Source organism: Toxotes jaculatrix, chromosome 12 (assembly GCF_017976425.1).
Source record: "Toxotes jaculatrix isolate fToxJac2 chromosome 12, fToxJac2.pri, whole genome shotgun sequence".
NCBI classification, from domain to species: Eukaryota; Metazoa; Chordata; class Actinopteri; family Toxotidae; genus Toxotes; species Toxotes jaculatrix.
In genome coordinates, this window is record NC_054405.1 from 17,995,945 (window position 1) to 18,014,825 (window position 18,881).

The 18,881-nt window shown below is 40.5% G+C and overlaps 1 protein-coding gene across 2 annotated transcripts in view; it reads right to left on the reverse strand.

Annotated features, from left to right (window-relative positions):
• The window catches only part of LOC121191154 (glucocorticoid receptor), a 63,117-nt gene extending 50,581 nt beyond the window's left edge, over positions 1–12,536 (reverse strand). For both annotated transcript variants that reach the window (XM_041052252.1, XM_041052251.1), the window contains exons 1-2: positions 12,063–12,536; positions 8,952–10,228 (exon numbers count right to left, since the gene is read on the reverse strand). In XM_041052252.1, coding sequence (XP_040908186.1) covers positions 8,952–10,219 — 1,268 coding nt within the window. In that variant the 5' untranslated portion in view covers positions 10,220–10,228; positions 12,063–12,536. The remainder of the gene's footprint in view (positions 1–8,951; positions 10,229–12,062) is intronic.
• Positions 12,537–18,881: the final 6,345 nt, after the last annotated feature.

The window sequence follows — 18,881 nt, forward strand, 5'->3', positions numbered from 1 at the left end:
ACCCATCCATCCAGTTCAACGTGTTGCTTTACATATTACGTCACCTGGCTTCCTCCTTTGCTCCTCAGAAGTCATAAGCAGTTGAGACAGTTACACTAGAGGTCAACTTAACAATAACACGTAACTATGGGTCATGACAACCTGACCTGACGGGCTTGTTTTTCACAGGAGGACAGTCTCATAAAATTATATGGAATTAAGTATCACTAAGATACATTTTGTAATGTGCACTGAAATTTTTACGATGCAGTGAGACACTGATACTTTAAGTATCATTAAAATCACATCTCAGACTTTATTAATTGAGTCTATACAGAACTAATGATTCAGCTGAAGCAAGTGGAAATCAAACTCCCTTCAAAATTAGTCCTACTTCTGTTTGTGGGGAAGATAAACAGATGAACTAACAGTGATCCTTGAACCTTGGCAATCAAACCCAGGCGCACCCAGAGCACTTTCCTTTAGCCCAGTCCGGAACATCCAGAAGGCAAGGGACATGCGCATTCCTTGTGCAGATTAAGGGCATTCCCTTCCTTGCTGACTCGGGAAGGAGGGATTAAACATCTGTCTTATAGATGAGACACAGACAGAGAGAAGAGGTAATGACGGCCCACATTCAGGCAGACAGGCAGCACAACAAACACAAACAGAACAACAAAATGGCTCATGGAAAATCAAACCAACGGTAAAGAGTACAGAACACACAGAGAGGCACTACAGCCACTCAGGGTTTTTACAATGAAAGCCCACCACTGGAAAGCAGCACAGACAGGAAATTCCACCAAATTGATTCATCAATCAGAAAATGTGTGACGTGACACATAAGAGAACTTACAGGACTTGCGGTGAAACATGACACTTACTAAGTCCTGTTTTAATGTTTGTGTTCCTACCAGAGTGTTCTATTTTCCTCTCCACCAACGTCATAAAGATGAATACGTGAATGTTTTTGTGTTCGTTTCTGAATCTGTTCAAACAACACAGATAATAAAACACATTCATCTCACAGAGAGGAACGACAGAAAGATGGTGGAGGGAAAAAGACTGATCACTTTGACTAAAAACATTAAATTATTGTTAGATTTTCATGATGAACAAACAAGGGGTTTGTTTCCATCCAACTGTATTCATAAAAATGATCTTTAAAAAAGATGTGTATGTTTGATTAAATATTACAACAGAAAACTTATAGAGTACTTAAAAATGGTATTTATTTGTTTATTCAGGGTTCACTTCCCGTATTTGACGGGATTCAATTAAAAACTGAATAAACTTTTGTCAGTGGCAGAGATTCCTGCCACGCAGAGGCTGATGCGAGAGGACATTATTACACACATGAAATTAACCTTTAGGGAAAAAATGGTGCTGTATCACACTGACAAGCCTGTTTAATGTTTAATGTTTAATGTTTAATGAGTGAGTGAGGCAATTGTTTATGCCATGATCTAATGACTAATCTTATCCCGAGAGATGCATTAAGATCTTCCTGTTTCAGCCTCTGAAAAAAAAAAAGTCTTTCTGTAGACTGTCTCCATTGATTAAACTCAATTATGTGCAGACAGGCGACAAAAAAAGAAAATCCATGAATAAATAGGTGGAGAAACATAATGTAGATGATTCCATACAGAGCTCAGTTGCTCACTGAAAGGTTTGAGGAGAATGAAAACTATTGTGAATTATATGCTATGGCACTTGCAATATGAGAGTCTTTGGAGTCAAATGCCCTCCCCACCAAAATTATTACTATAACCAGCACTGAAGCTGCCTGCCTCTGTTGTTTTTTTCTCTTTAAACTATCACCCAAATGTATACTAAGGGACATTTTGTGCTTGCAGGAGAAACTTTTTAATATCTTATTTTGGTGGGGTTGCTGCTTTTCACTTTCTGTGTTTTTTTCCTAAACACACAAGGAGTTTTTATTTATTTAATTTTTTTTTTGTTTTTTTTGTAATGCCAAGTACCATGTTTCCAAGAAACAGCCATTTGGTGCACTGTCACACGGTTTCAGTAACAGATACAACAACTGTTCATGAAAGCTAACCCTTACAACACAGTGACCCCAAAGCAAAAGACAAATATAGCTATATGGAAACACAAATCAGTCTCAACTTCTGAGCAAAGTACTTACAAAATAATAATAATAACAACAACAATAATGATAGTAATATCTATATATATTTTTTTTAATGCAGAGCGGCATAGAAGGGGCAGCGGACAGACCCACTATAGCCACCAGACTCCAAACTTCCTGCTTCCCGATTGAGTTGTTGCCAAACATAATAAGCTCAGTCCTGTTTATAAAGCACAGTGAGTCAGATCAGTCGGGGCTATATTTATGCTCACTCCTGTCATATCCGAGCACAGTTTGCTCGCAGAACTTTTTTTATGTGACTGTAGCTGAGGAAGCATTAGCAAGAGGGAAATTGACTGCTGCCACCACAAACAGACCCCATTATCATCTTCACCCTGTCAGTTTCTGGTCCACTCAAGAAATTTTCAAGCACCGTACTGAAAGCCATCACATAATTATTTACACAAGGAGGGGCTAATAAAGAATCCTGTTGGGCTCATCCCACAAGGATCTGATACTCTGAGTGTTCCTCCCAGCTAGTTTTCCCAACCATAGACAGTCATCACATGATGTGCAATGAGATGATAATTGTATGCATTTGTATATTCATAGTGCACAGCATGTGGCCATTATGTTTATACATTACATAAGCAAGTGTGGAAACACAGAATGTAAATAAATCTAAGCTTCCAGCCAAGTGGCAACTCTGGCTACAAAAAAAAGAAGGTGACAGCAAAAAGAAATATGAATATTAAATCATATGAATATTTCACCTGTTTTTAACATGTTTGTTAAACGTATGACCACCTGTTATTATGTGACCAAAGTTTCATACCTAGGTCATATGATGACAACTAAGCAAACTCAATACTCTACTAAATGAGATGAGATGTGGTTTAAAGATCTACAGCAATTATAGTATAAGAATCAGTTCAATCATTTCAGTCACTTTTTAATCAGTAAATTAATCAGTAACTTGCAAAAAATGACTGACAGATTAACTGATAATGAAAATAGCCATTAATTGGAGACCTAGGCTAGTCCTATCCATAGAATGGACAAAATAATGTATATTCGTGCTGATATATGTCTGTTGTGTGGCAGTCTTTGTAAGTGTGATTTCAAGGCCGGAGATCTACCAAAACACGTCATGAATAAAAGAAATTTCCTTTGTACAGACAGCAAAGTTGAGCAACTACACAGTTACTGTAAATCTGTAGTAACAGGACAACTGCTTAATGACTCTACAAAGCGCCTCTTCAGAATTTCACAGAGTTGATTTAACACCTTTCTGAGAAGCTTTGCAAAAATAGTACTTTGTACTGCGTGCACAATATTGATGGTTCTCTTTTAGTTTGGTTTTCCATGTATTTCTTTTGTCTTGCAAAAAGAGGTTAAATCCATCATGTGGTCTGTTACATAGGCCTCGTTGTATGTATGTTCGTATGTTCACAACACCTAATACCAGCATAATCAAGCCATCAGCCACCAGAACAGCCTTAAAAACAGCTTGGCTGCTAAGAGGACTAGACCTCCTTTGGTTCTCTGCACTACAGTGACCCTAACCGAAGCTGACTTCAAAGACTCAGTACAGTTGGTTCCAGAGAGGGGGGAGCGACAAGGCCAGGCAGTGGTAAGAAGAGTTGCAAGATAGAGTGAATGAAAGAGAATCTTGTTGAGAAATGCATCTTGAGTGATGATCAGAGCTGATACTGTATGTCTGCTGCAGCCGCATGTCTAAAGCCTGTTTAAGGAAGAGCACCAAGGCCTGTCTGCCTAGTTCTGAGAACAAGACCTGCATCAGTGTTTGCAAATGATGAGGGATGGGGGAAATGCACTAGAAAGTGGTAATTAAACAGTAAGATGCAGTGAAAGGAAAAGAGCAGTGAAATGTAGCCTTGCATGCGGCAAGGGTTATCAGTAATCCTATTAAGCAACAGGAACTCAAACAAACAATGTGGATTGAGGTTGGCATAATCTTAAAGATTACAAATCCAGGAAACTGAGTCAACAGACATGAGACTGACCTAGTTTGGTTTTAGGTTTGTTTCATCGACCTTTTGCCCATGGTAGCTGTTGTGAAATGACTAGAGGACACTTAAATTAGCACAGGAAATTTCCTGTATATAGTCTATAAAATCTAAATGCATGGCATCTTACAGAATGGCAAATAAAAACTATTATTTATCTCATGTTGTGAAAATCTTAACACGAAATTCATGCAAAAGAACAAATTACGTAATCTGTTAGAATAATATTAGAATTTTCTTTTTTTTGGACAATGACATATATCATAATATAGTATTCGCAAGCCAAATCACATTATAGAAATAATCAAATTAATATTCAGTGTAATTAACTCTGTCCACTGTTATTTATTGCATTTCTTTATTAAATCAAACATAACATTCAATAATTCATCTTGATAGATTTTAATTAGAATGGAGTCATTCATTTTAACAGCAGGGTTTTGTAGAATAATTTGATGATATGATCAACCCAGTGCAGTTCAACTGAAAGTCAGCTGAAGATCCTGTTGAGTTATCACCCAGCCTTGGCATGCTGGCTCGTGGTTTCAACAAAATTATGTGTTCAGAAAAGTAAGTGACAGATTATTATAATTATTCCATTCAATTCAGTTACCCAATTTTGCTTTGGGATGTTTTCACTTCAGTGAATTTGTACCAACAACTCAAAACAAAATCCTACAACAGCAAATTCCAGTAACAACAAAGATGATATCTCTGTTTCCTACAGTTTCCACAAGCAACAACATGTACAAAATACATCGAGCCAGGCAGAAAACCAGAGAGCTATACTCATACCAAGCTCTGAGTGGGGCAATTATAATAATAATAATTACCATCCTATGCATCACCATAATTACCATCATCATTATTTTTCTGATTCTCATTTCTGAAAAACACCCCACTGCAATTCATGTTTACGTTTATGCTGCACAACAACTGCTCCCTCCTATTGGCCCCCTTGGATCAGTCTTCCAAACTTTGTCCTGGCTTCTATCCAAGAAGAAGGCCAGATGTGTCTTGAACTGTGATGAGCCTTTTCTCAAATGGTATTTTATTTTGCAATAAAATTCACATAAAGATCTTTAAAATATGTTGTTGTAGTTCAGCAAATCTAAATTTAGGGCAACGTATGTACATAGACCTCAGAATATTACATGTAGAGCATCGTTGTGGAACCTGTTGTGAGCTCTTTAACTTGCTGTGTAATGGTAATGTTAAAGCGTGCTAAGATGCTCCAGTCAGCGTTAGGTGCACACCACAGACAGGCCAGGATCTTCGTTTGTACAGCTTTCGCATGCCTCTGTGAAATACGGAGAGGTCTGAGGGGCCTATCAGGGGTGAGTAGGTGAAAAGAAAAAAGTGACTGACTGGCAGTCTAAAGAGAGGCACCAGCACACCAGAGCAGATCTGTACACGTGGACTCCCAGCCTTTCTATGTGTACAAACACACACACACACACACAGAGGTTGTCTTGCTATCCACAGCTCAGCTCTGGCCCACACTGACGAATTTAGCAGCACAGCAACAGAGAAGAGTTTGCATCACCTTTTTACTGTCAGCATGACACAGAACATTTTATGAGATTCCTAGCACCAAAAAGATCAAAAGATTAATGTGTAACATGCAGAAATCAATATTCCGTATAGCTAAATGTTATCTGCTCCATGGTAAAAAAAGAAAAGAAAAAGAAAACAAGAAAGATGCAATGCAGTAAATAAAGCAAAATAAAAAGGTTTCATGCCGTTTCAAGAATTTTAAAGAACATTTCAAGGGCCCCATTTCATCCTGAGCATGAAGCATCAACATTTGTCTATTTGATTATCGGTTATATAACAAGAGACTTTAGCCAAGCAACATGATTGAGCCAAATTGTGTTCCAACTGTGCTGAAAATTCCCATAGCACAGCTGGGTGGGCTCAATTTCTATACAGTACAAGGAGTAGGTTGCTATGCTAACGTGTGGTAACCAGGAAGCCAGTCATATATCTTTCCTATTTTGGGATGTACATAACATCTTAAGTATACATATTATAATACAGTCTAATTTGTTGCAGTGGTGTTACAAAATACCACTTTTTGCAGCTTATAATGTACAGCATCATTTTTTATGACTCTGTGTCAGAGAAGAGTATGTTTCATAACACTGCTAGTTATTATATAGTTACAGTTATAGTTTGTTATGTTGTATTACATTGCTTTACATGGTGTACAGCTCCAGTGCATTTCCCTTGTGCAAGTGCAACTATTTTGATGATCAATTAAATTAGCTGAAGCCACTTTTTATTTTCTTGTTCCAATTGTGAGGACTCCTGCATTTCTTCATTTATGCATGAGTGATTTTTAATGTTGGTCAAACAAAACAAGTAATTTGAAGATGTCCCTTTGGATTTTGTAAAATCTTGAAGGGCATTCATCATGGTTTTTTATCAACCAAATGATTATCTGTTGATGAAAATGATCATTGGTTTCACCCCTAGTATCAAAGGGAGGAGGATTTTATTTTGAAATCAATCTTTTACCTCTAATATAAATTAAGTCTTAATATAAAGTTATAATGGTGTCATCTTCATGTAAGATGATTTTATTGGATATTTGACAATTGGTAAATCTCAAATTTTGTGTTATATTATGACTGAATGTTTTGATGATTTGTGTAGCATGATCATTTCAGAGAATACAATAATTAAGAAATGAGATTACTTCATTGTTGTTCAACTATGCTTGTTTGTTGCTCCATTGTTAAGACTTGTTTTCATCATTTGTTTGTATGGGGAAGTAGTTTGTACTGTAAGGATTTTTGCATTGCACTGTTTAGGCCTTGCAGAGCATCAAAGCCGTGCATCAGAGGAACACATTATGAAAACACACGCCATCATCATACCAGGAAGTAGCTCGGGTAAAACAGCACTGTGGCACAGATTCTTGGCATGACCAAACTGAGCTTCTAAAAAGAACACTGCTTGTTATTCAATGAAATTAGCAAGTGATAAAACACTTGCTGCCCCATTAAGAAGAGAAAAAAGGAACATTTCGTGAAGTGATTGAAAAAGCAAAACTTTAGAAGACTGCTGTCTACTGAACATATAAGAGAGGGCTTTAAAACAAAAAATAACTTGACGAGATTAAGGTTTACACATACGAACCATGACAAAAAAACTTTTCCACGGCTGAAAGTGGTTAGCAGCACAACAACCCAGGAGCATATCAGTGTGACAGAAGGGAGATAACAGTAGCTGACACCCATGTTCATCTTTGACATGTTTACAAAGCAGCCTGAGCCAAACACCTCAATGGCTCTTTCAGAAGGACAGGACTGATTCACAGTATTACCCCACATTTATCAAACAGCATCTGCCCATTCAAGTCATATCCATAAAGAAGCTCATAAAAAAAAACCCAGCAAATTAATATCTCTCTTTTAACGTTCCACACACAGCCAATGCAGTTATCAGATAGCAATTCCAAGCTGAAGTGAGGCGTGCCCACCAAACACTTCTCATTCTCACTGCACCGCACGTACACGTCTTTCTCACAGGACTCATTTCCCTCTAATTAAACATGACCATACTGCATCCTCAGAAATGCACATATCATGTTTTCTCAATGAATCATTTCCTGTGGGATGCCGCATTTACGCAATTCTGTGATATCTTTATAACAGCCGCCGTGTTACAGCACAATTTTGGAAAAAAAAACCAGAATGTGGAACATGGACAAATTATGATATGTTACTGAGTATGAGAACAACTTCACAGAATTGCCTGAAAAATACAATATCAATATCTGATTCTGAGCAGCCAGAATGAAAAAATGCTTTAGGTTATGGAACCACCAAAGCTGAAACCTTTTCTTTATAACTTTGCTACTCTTCAACTAACTCATCCTCTTGCCTTGTATCTACTTCCACTGACAAAAATCCTGTAAAAAAAAAAAAAAAAAAGGGACTTTCATTTGTCATGGCATTCCTAAAATGTGATGCGATGCGAATGAATTGGAGCAATGTGTGTCCTGCTGTGTGTGCCTATTGGAGGTGATAAGCACCAGATGCCCTCCTCCCAGGGATGCTAGCACTCCCTCAGTAAGAAAAAAAAGGAGAAAAATAATTGACACAGACAAATATACAGCACCACCTGAGCACCCTCTTTTTGGCATACTGAAGTGATGCTTCTGTTATGCTGCTGTGCTAGAATCACACTAGGAGACTCAGGGTTAAAATGCTTCTTTCATTTCCCAAATTCACACTCAAGGTGTCCTGTGGGGAACCGAAGTGCCCTGATACATCACTCTGAACTTGATTTGATTTAAGGAGCAGTGAAAAAAGAAAAATCAAAAAAAGATTTTTTTTCCAGAGGAAAATGAGCTCAACTCTCTCTCGACAGTGAGGTCTAGATTATGATTTCCATATTTTTAAATCAGTTTGTAGCTGACTTTCACATATCACAGTAATCATCATTTGCCACCTCTTTAAAGAGGTTAAGTAGTCTTTCTAATTTCATAAAATAGCTAGGTTTCCTGCTAAAAGGTATGACAGTGATTGCTTTCATGGGAAGATCTGTATGTGATTTTTTTTTCCAATTTCAGAAAAGGTGCCAAAGAAGATTTTTAAAAAAGGAAAAAAAACAGGACAGTGTCTGAACTAAGAAACTTATCACAGCTAAGACTGCAATACAGTATGAATCATCATCAACTCTATTTTCCTTGTCGTCAAAGGTATATTTTGATAATTTTAATACCCTCTTTGCACACAAATAAAAAGTCAAACACACCACAAATGAAAGCACCAAAACACCAAATCTGCAACAAAGACAAAAGTAATCCAAGTAGGATAAAGTAAATTCAAGCGACCTACCTGGAGAAGCTGACAGAAAAAGTAGCCAAGGCTGCAGCAGAGGGGAGTCCATCATCACCCCTCTGTAACCCAGATGACTCTCCATACCTGTTCCCCCTGGCCCAGCTCTCCCCTACTGGAGGCAGGTTTGGGTACAAGCCAAAAGGTTTCTGGTCTTGTAGGCCTACTGTGGCGGATGGGTTGGCCTTGTAGTGGTAGCCAGGTCCTGTGCCGACACCCATGGGTGAGGACATTGGACCTCCTCCATGGAGAGAGCTCATGCTGCTCTGGAGACACTGTGACTGGCAGAAACCAGCGCTGTCCTGTTTCTCCTGTTTGACTACACCAGGGGTACGGATGTGGATGAAAGAGTCGTCGGGGTCTTTCTCTTCCTTGATCATAACGCTGGAGAGAAGAGATGGAGTCTGCTGATGTTGATGGTGAAGCTGATGCTGCTGGTGCTGTAGTAGGTGGTGCTGCTGCTGCTGCTGCTGGTGATGATGATGGTGTATGGGGTGCTGCTGGTCCGTGCCGTTCACATTGGTACAGTTTCCTCCGTTACCCACCAGTGGCTTTGTTTCCTTTAGCAAGCCACCGTCAGGACCACCAACACCGCTGCTGTCATGTAGGATGTTATCCAAGTGGGCCACTTCTGAATCCAACTCAAAATCACTGATTTCTGGCAATGAACTAGGAAGGTCCAGGTCTTGCCAAATCTCAACATCCTCAATTAGGCGACTGCTGTTGCCATCCAAATCACACGGACCAGTGCCTGTATGTCCGCTGTAAGTTCCTAAGTCCTTTTCCAGGGAAAAACTCCCCTCCTGCTTGATGCGCTGGGGGAAAAGGTCAGGCAGAGGGAGGTTGACCAGGACAGAGCTGTCTGAGGTGTTGATGACAGAGGTGGACATCCGGTCAAGATCGGAAATGCTCTGGTTCAGCAACGGCAAATTGTCCTCCATGGTAAACATACCAATATCCTGGTGTTGTTGTTGTTGTCGTTTCTGCATTGTGATGTTTTTATCCTCCTTCATGTCTGACCCCTCACACAGGGCTTGTCGCTGAGGGGACTCAAAGAGGCCTCCAAACTCCCCCTGGTCTTTGGTTCCAGCCCGTCCATTTGGTGCCACTGTGGGCTGGGGCAGAGACCCGGGGCTGGGCAGGTGCATTGCAGACTGGAGCAGTGAACCAGCTGTGTCACCTGTATCTCTGCCTACTCCGACTCCTGTCTCCCCAAATGTCAGGCTGTCGTCTCGATTACCGTTGCGCTTCAGTCCACCCTGATCCATTTCTTTATCCTGACAGGACAGTGAGGGTGAGTTTAAGAGGGCACACACACACACACACACACACACAGAAGAGACAAGGTTAGGCTATAAAAACAGACTTGATGGATAGGGTGACACACACGCAGCTATTCCAGAAGAACACATTAAAATGCTTATTGAAATATAGATCTTTCACAGGAACAGGTGTTTTGAAACATCTGCATTAAAAATGTGTTATGGCGCAGTTTAAAAGCACTGCCGGTGCAAGGCTCCCATCTTCTACTATGCCTCTGCCTACACTGTTCTCTTATTTATTTTCCTTTTTCAAGAAATGACAGCAGCCAAATCAAACAGGCTATCTCCTCCTCTCACACCCACACTGGAACAATATGGCAGAGGCGCAAATGCCACAAACCAGGCTGGGGGAAATCTGTATTAAAAAAAGAGGAGACCATGGCCATTACATAACAAATGACTGCAATGTTCATGTTATTTCTTTGAACTGTGCCCTCATCTCAAGAGTCAAGAGGTGCAATGCTCAGGTATTACTTGAGTTCCAGCCAGTGCCACTGAACAGTAAGCATGTGTGCAACAACATACATCTGACGGAAGAGATTAACCCACTATGGGCCTCTGGGCATTTGCAGCAGTCACCACTGACTGTCTATCTCCATTAGCAAGGAAGAGCAAATTAACAGTCCAGTCAAAACTCCATTTAAAAAATTAGAAATTTAAATCAAATAGAATGAAATTAATTTATGTAAGCTCTAAGCTTTTTGCACTTAAGGGCTCTGTGCCCAATCATTTATCTGTTCATTAACAATGACAACTGCCATATTTGGAGGAGCAGAAATAAACAAAGCAAGTTGCTGTTTTTTTTTTTTTGTTTTTTTTTTTTGTTTGTTTGTTTCAAAGTCTGTACCTCTGAATAAATATCGCAAATACAAACGCACAATCAGGTCCACATCCTGTGATTTTTTTTCCCACAGTGCAAATCGTCGCTCTTTCTCTCAAGCAGCGGTCGTGACAGTCTTCCTTGAAGACATCACCCCTTATAGCATATATAAGCTACGCTACTGTATGTGGAGCTATATGGGCAACTCTCTACCGCACTCACTTCGCACATCTACTGCTGCACTGTAGCGTTTAAAGTCCAAGAACTTTTGTGTGTGTGGGGCGGGGGGGTCCTGTTGGTTTCTCAAGGGTCTCTCCACAAAAAAAAATGAATAAAAAATAAAATAATTACATGCCATTTTTATTCTACTCCCTGGTGGAAAATTATAAATATTTCTGTTTTGGTCACAGGTTTCACCACTTCCCCCGCCCACAGCACATTACAGATGGCCCTGTGGTGTAACAGGCCACTGCATTTAGGTGTTATGGTACATAATCTTCCCAAACTGAGGTGATTGACATAATGTATTTAAAACGAGGCAACACAGGTCCTCAATATGTTAAAGTGGAAAAAGTTTTGGCTTTCCATCCTGTACTTTTCCTACCGAACAGAACAACACATCATTACAGCATTAGTGCAACCTGTTGGCGGCGATGTGAAATTGCGCTGATCACACGCCTACAAGCCCGAAGAGGCTGATAAGCAGCCGCTCCGTTGAAGTTTGTGCAACATTTTCTCTTTCTTACACAAAAATTAAACGATTCCTCCGAGCGCTGGTGGTTAATTCTGTCAGTGTGTCACGCGGTGCAGGGCTGTGAGTGCGCCTCAAAACGCAGCACCGAGGACGCTCGTCGTCGGCCTACCTCGGCTTACCAACCAGTTTTTTTTTTTTTTTTTTTTAAATCTCTCTCTCTCAATATTTCTGCAGCGATATAATCAGAAGTGGCAGCACCTAAAAGTGGATCGTACCTGTAGTGAAAAAGGAATGCACTCCACCGGTCAGGTCATTTCCCGTAAGTCCGAGCTGGAGGGAAAAAATCGGAGAAATAACGCAATGTCCACACAGTCAAGCTCCCAAGTAAAACCCCTTCCTTGCAGTAGTAATGTTGCGTGGTGAAATGTCAACTGGATTCGTTGCCGCCTCTCTCCCCGTATGGCTGGAAAACATCGTCCGCAATATCAACTATTTTATAACTAAAGTCAACAGCGTCGCTGACCTAGCGATCCACCGTGTGCGCCGTTTCGCCGATCTGTCGATAACTTTTAACGCCGGTAGAGGGGGAGGGAGCGATCGATCGGTCACTTTGTTCGCAATCTCACGACAAATCCGCAATGAATCGTCAGATCTGAGGCGCAAAATTCTGCCGTTGCGCCATTAAACCCGTGAGTACATTAAAGTTATATAATTCAGCCGTGTTGCCCTGGCGCACTCAACTGCAAACTCAGGCAGGGCAGGGCGGACAGTTAGGGAAATGGTGTCAAGGCAAAAGGAGCAAGGGGAGCGCTTCTGCCTTGTCCTTTAAGAATAAAAGCTTTATTCTTGTGACTGTCATTATGAAGGTTGCATGATAATCCCACATGTGCAGAAACGAACGTTCAGAGCTGATTTAAATCCGAAAAATGTACATTAATTACAAATAAATAAATAAAAGCTTTTATTTATTTATTTTTTCCAAAGCGAGCTTTTTTCCTGGCTTTTATTTGAAAGCTCAATAGGCTCAACTTCCTGTCAGCCTTTGTCCATCTGTGACAGCTTGACGCAGCCGTTAGTTTGACACTTGCTGGTGAACGCCCCTTTCCCCACTGAAACTCTCTCTGCTGGGGAATCTGTCAAAACGTGTCCTCGACGGCCGCCGCCAACCTACATGCATGGTGGGATTGAGGAGACAGTTAAAGGTCGTAACTTGCGCTCTGCTACAGCCTCTTAAGCCACCACACCAAGCATGGTTGATTAAAAAAAAAAAAAAAAAGGTTTCAGTTCCCAAAGGTCAGTACCCATGTGGGGATCGTTTTTAGGTTTCTGAGGAAAGAGGAGGAAATTTGTTTGTCCTTAGTATGTAATCACGGTCAGGTTATTACAGGAATCTCTTAGTTAAGTCATAGTTTCTTGTTCCTTGTTATCTGAAGTCCTGATCAAGCCAATCCATATCAAAGCAGGCTGCTGACAACACTTTGACACACAAGGTACTGAATGTGACCATGAGATATGAAACCAGTTTGTTGACACACTAGACACAGTACTATTATTTCAGTGCCATTCATCTAAGGTTCTTGCTGGGCAAATGGCAGCAAGTCATTTCAACTGCTGCAACTAAGAATCACTCTGAGACAAGAAGTGTCCAGGGAATTGCTGAGGGAAAGAGGAAGCCAGACTCAAAACACAACCAGTACAGACTGAAAAACATGTCCCTTTATGCAAACTTCAGCGACAAGAGCAAGCTCCAAACAAAACTGCCTTCAGCATTTCTTCAGATCAAGGACATTAATCATTCCTCAGGCTAGGGCTTTCTCTACTCTCAACAAAGTAGAGTTGAAATTGGGGAGGTTACAGTGCTTTTTGCTAGCGCAGAGAGTGAGGGGTCAAAGGGCAGGTTGACAGCCAGTAGCACTCTGGAAACCTGAAGCCTGAGCCTGATTCCTAATCTTTTACATGGGAACCCTCTATATAGATAACGTGTGGATAGATATGATTTCTGCCAGAGGGGCCCTTCCTCTGAGAGGATTAGTGCTATTGAATGAGATAGAGTTGACTAGACAACCATTTGTCTTCCAAATGTTAAAATTATAAAACAAAATATTCCTTATTTAGCTGAAGCCGCTCTGGATGTTTCCCATACCACCTGCAACTTGACCTACCGTGTTTTCAGATAGGAGGTGACCCTGACACTGAGCAGATTGATCATCATTGAGCAGATCAAGAGTTTATTTCACCCAGGTCTAGTTTATCTTAGACTCTTTGCAATCAATTATATTTCCATAATATTCCAACAGATACATGAGAAAAAAAGATGATGAGTCAAAGTAACAAAAATAAGCTTGCTGTCAACACTAATGGTACATTTAACAAATAGCTGCAGAGATTTCTGTCAAGTGACTTCCATAATACATAGGCCTACTCGCAATGAACAACATCCAATAGAACAACAACCAGTCCTAAGGACCAAGGAATAAACCATCCATAAAAAAACATGAGAAAAAAATAAAACACTTTTAAGGCCCATTCTGGTAAACGCCACATAACTGTAAGAAAATTGGAAAATGAGGACAACTGGCTATGGGCATTGTAAAAAAAAATAATAATAATAATAAAAATGAAATTCTAAACACTATTAAAATATAATGAAAAACATTTACAAAAAGGAAAACAGCAAAGGCCACCAATCTCATAAGCAAAATGGGCTTATTTTCACTACAATATATAGAAAAAATGTATGAAGAAAATACGAATTCTTATCATGACAATAAAGAGATGAATAATAAAGAGATAATCCAAAAAAAAAACAATGTAAAAAAAAAGTAGAAAAGATAATACTTTCTGGTTGGGATAAAGGAAATAAAAGCACTCTTATAAAACTCAAATCTTTTTTTTTCAATGCTGAAAAGTGCTAAAAAAATTTCGCAATTTCCCAGAGTCTTCAAATTACTTCTTTTTCTGCCTAGCCTGAAACCAAAAAGTAGTCAATTTAAAATGACATAAAACACAGACAGACAGCACATCCTAACAAGGAACTGGAAGCTGATCAATAATTAGTTTTTGGTTGACAAATTAACCTTAATCAACTAATTGTTTCAGGATTGTAAGAAAGATAAGTTACAGTAATTCAAATGTAAGAGGCCATGTGAGGCAAAACAATGGTCTTTTTAAACAGACTTTGCCAGTAGTTCAGTTAGGAACTTATTTTAGCATAGCTAAAACACATATCCCAGTTCTCTTAATATATTTAAAGAGCCTGGTTGAATACTATATGAATTGATGAGTCACCTTTCAGTGATTATAACAATATTATGCGGTTGGTCACTTCTAGGAGACAAGGCCTTAAGTTAGAAATTCATTTTCCTGATGGCTCAGGCCAATCTGAGTTATGTCTTCAGCAGAATGAGCTCAGGGTGAAGAGGGAGAAGATGAGAAGAGAGAGGGAGCGAAGAGGACAGTGCAGGCTGAGCAGACAGACACAGACGCTCATGCTGTTCCATCTGCAAGGAGAGAAGCAAGGATGGGCAGATGTAGACCAACAGCCAGAAGAAGAAGGGCTGAAAAGGAAAAGGGGCGGGAGGGAGGGTGGGGGTGGTGGGGGTAGGTGTGGCCCTCCATGCAAGTCATTCGATTAGAAGGAGCGGAGTGTGTCCTGTGCATGTGGATGTCTCATTAAAAGCTAGTGTGGCGGGAGAGAGGCAGGAGCTCCCCAGGGCCTGAGAAAACCGCACTGTTCTCAAAACATCACAGGGAACACAGTGAGTTTTAAATGCTGGGTAACAATGGGTGATCCTATTTAACAATAAAGAAAAAAAAACAAAAAAAAAAACACTGGACATGTGGTGCTCCATGTGCACGTATGTGCAACTGGGAATTCATGGAGAAATATGTTACTGTGGTTGTGTGATACACTTCACTCTGTATGCAGTTGGTTCCACTAGTTTCAGTGCTGTCGAGACTACTACTTGTGAATATTCATCACAAACACAGTTTCTCATTTAGTTTCTCATTAAAAGGTATAGCCAGTAATTCTAATCCAATACACTGTTTGTCAAATTCAGTGAATATCTCCTCATGGTCTGCTAACTGTTTGCTCTGTTTGTGCGCCAAAAAAAAGAGAAGAAAATCTGGTGTTTGTACACAGCCCTGGATCAGTAAATGGGAAACAAACAAAGTAGCTTGGACTGAGCCACAAAACACTATTTCAGCAAATCAGCAACTGTAGGTGTTCATGCTCATGCACAGGACAGACTGCTGCTTCAGCCAGCTACTCTCCCTCTTCCATGTCCTCGCCCACGAGGAAGAAAACTACACCATGACAGAAATTAAACATAAATAACATCAGAGATATTATCTTGCCAACTTGGTTTAAAAATATTTTAATTGCTACAGCAGGCCTCACATTATTTCCCCTGACATGGTTAAAAGGTCAGTTCATTGGAATCACACAAATAGTGTCTCCTTTGACCCAGTGGTAACTCTGCATGTTGATGGTGCAGCTCTTTGGTTTTATCTGATGAAGTTTTGAGATATCTGTCTCTGAGATGTCAGTCACCACCCAAATACAATGGTGGTGAAAGGAATCTTTGTGGTGCCCACAGGGCTAAAAGATGTCCTTTGATAAACTAAACAGGAAGGAGTTTCTGAAACAATGCCCCTATTTACTCTGGATAGCTCTCACATCTCGCTCAGTGACGTTTTTTTTTTTTTTGTGAACTAACATAAAGTAAAAACTTTACTGAAGACCATCCCTCTTCCTGATGACCAGATTCTGTATGTGACTCCTGACATTGTGAGTAAGACCCTCTCCAGGATTAACTCTCACAAAGCAGCAGGAGCACACAGAATTTCGCTTGTGCCACCAAAGCCTGTAGTAGACAGCAGGGAAATGCTTTTGCAGACATCTTCAACATCTCTTTGGCCCACACAGTCATCCCCACATGCTTCAAGTCAACCACCATCATCCCAGTGCCAAAGAAGTCTCCTGTGTGCTGTCTGAATGACTACAGCCCCATAGCACTCATACCTATCGTCATGAAGTGCTTTGAGAACCTACTTGACCCCCTCCAGTTTCCTCACCACTGCAACCGCTCCACTGAGGATGAGGTAGCATCTTCCCTCCACCCAGTCCCATCCCAGTTGGGAAGAAATAACAACTGCAATATGTATAAGAAGTGACTGTGTCAGAAGTAGCTTTTTGATCCTTTGAACTGAGAATAAACAAAATTCAAATCAATTCAGTTTCATCTATATGGCACCAAATCATAGCATGCATTATCTCAACACATTTTAAAGAGTAAGGTCAAGATCTTACAATATCATAGAGAGGAACTCAACAGTTCCCTCCATGAACAAGAACTTGGCAACTTTCAGTGATCATAACGATGTTATGCAATTCTGTTGGTCACTTCCACGAGACAAGCTACTCTAAGTTAGAAATTCATTTTCCTGATGGCTCTCCAGTGGAACTGAACAAGAGCCAATCTGAATTATGTCTCCAGCAGAGTCAGCTCAGGGTGAAGAGGGAGAAGATGAGAAGAGAGAGGGAGCGAAGAGGACAGTGTAGGCTGAGCAGACAGATGCAGACGCTCATGCTGTTCCATCTGCAAGGAAAGAAGCAAGGACGGGCAGACTCAGACCAACAGCCAGAAGAAGAAGGACTAGAGGGACTAAAAAGGAAAAGGGGCGGGGGAAAAATGGGGGGTGCAAGTGTGGCCCTCCATGTAAGCCATTCGATTAGAAGGAGCGGAGTTTGGCCTATGCATGTGGATGTCTCATTAAGAGTGTGGCTGGAGAGAGGAGCTCCCCAGGGCCTGAGAAAACCGCACTGTTCTCAAAACATCACAGGGAACACAGGGAGCGAGTTTTTAATGCTGGGTAACAATTGGTGATCCTATTTACCAATAAATAATAAAAACACTGGACATGTGGTGCTCTATGTGCATGTAACTTTAATGAAGATCATCCCTTTCCCTGATGACCAGGTTCTGTATGTGACTCCATAGAGTATGAGTAAGACCCTCTCCAGGATTAACTCTCACAAAGCAGCAGGAGCACACTGAATTTTGCTTGTGCCACCAAGGCCTGCACTAGACAGCTAACAAATGTCAGACATCTTCAACATTTCTCTGGCCCACAAAGACATCCTCACATGCTTCAAGTCAATCACCATCATCCCAGTGCCAAAGAAGTCTCCTGTGTGCTGTCTGAATGACCACAGCCCATAGCACTCACACCTATCATCATGAAGTGCTTTGAGAGCCTGCTCCTGCAGCACATTAAGTCCGGTCTCCCATCACACTTGACCCCCTCCAGTTTCCTTACCACTCCAACTGCTCCTCTGAGGACGCAGTAGCATCTTCCCTTCGCCCAGTCCTGTCCCACCTGGGAAGAAAGACACACTTGAAGTATGTAGAAATGGCAATACAAAAACGTGAACGTCAACATTATTTCTGAAAGGGCACAATGTTGTTTTTGTTGTTTGTTTTGATGCTTTGAGCAGCATTAACAAAAGTCTAATCTCCTCCACCGGTGGTGGAAGAATCAGAAGCCAATATCTCAGAATTTCTGAAACCAAAAGTATCTGCATGGTTGGAGATGCCTGAGGATAAGGAGGAAAATATGTTGTTTTGTGGTTTAGTGAGGGCTAATCTTTGAAGAGATCATTTAAGGGCAATATTTCAATTTCAACTCCATACATTTTGGACATTTTATGTCTTTATTAGAGAGTTGACAGCTGAGATGAGAATAGGAATTGACCTGGGGATGCTGCAGTTCGTTGATGCCTTAAACTCCTATACCACCAGTTCACCCTGTCCTTAATCCAAATCCAAATCCTTTGACTAACTGGTGTTAATGCTATTAAAGGTAAACTGAGTGAAAGGGTGCAAAGAAGTCTATTGTGTCAGATGTAGGAGTCTGATTTGTTTTTACTTCTCTCTCTGCCAAAATCTCTAACCTTGCTGGCTGACCACTTGTCAAACTTGTCCAGTGAACAAGCTTATTGTGAGTCTTTTGCTCAATCTCTGTTTGTAATTTGGGAGCAGGGATGTGCACAGTATTGAGGCTCAGGCTATTGCCTTCTTTTCTTACAT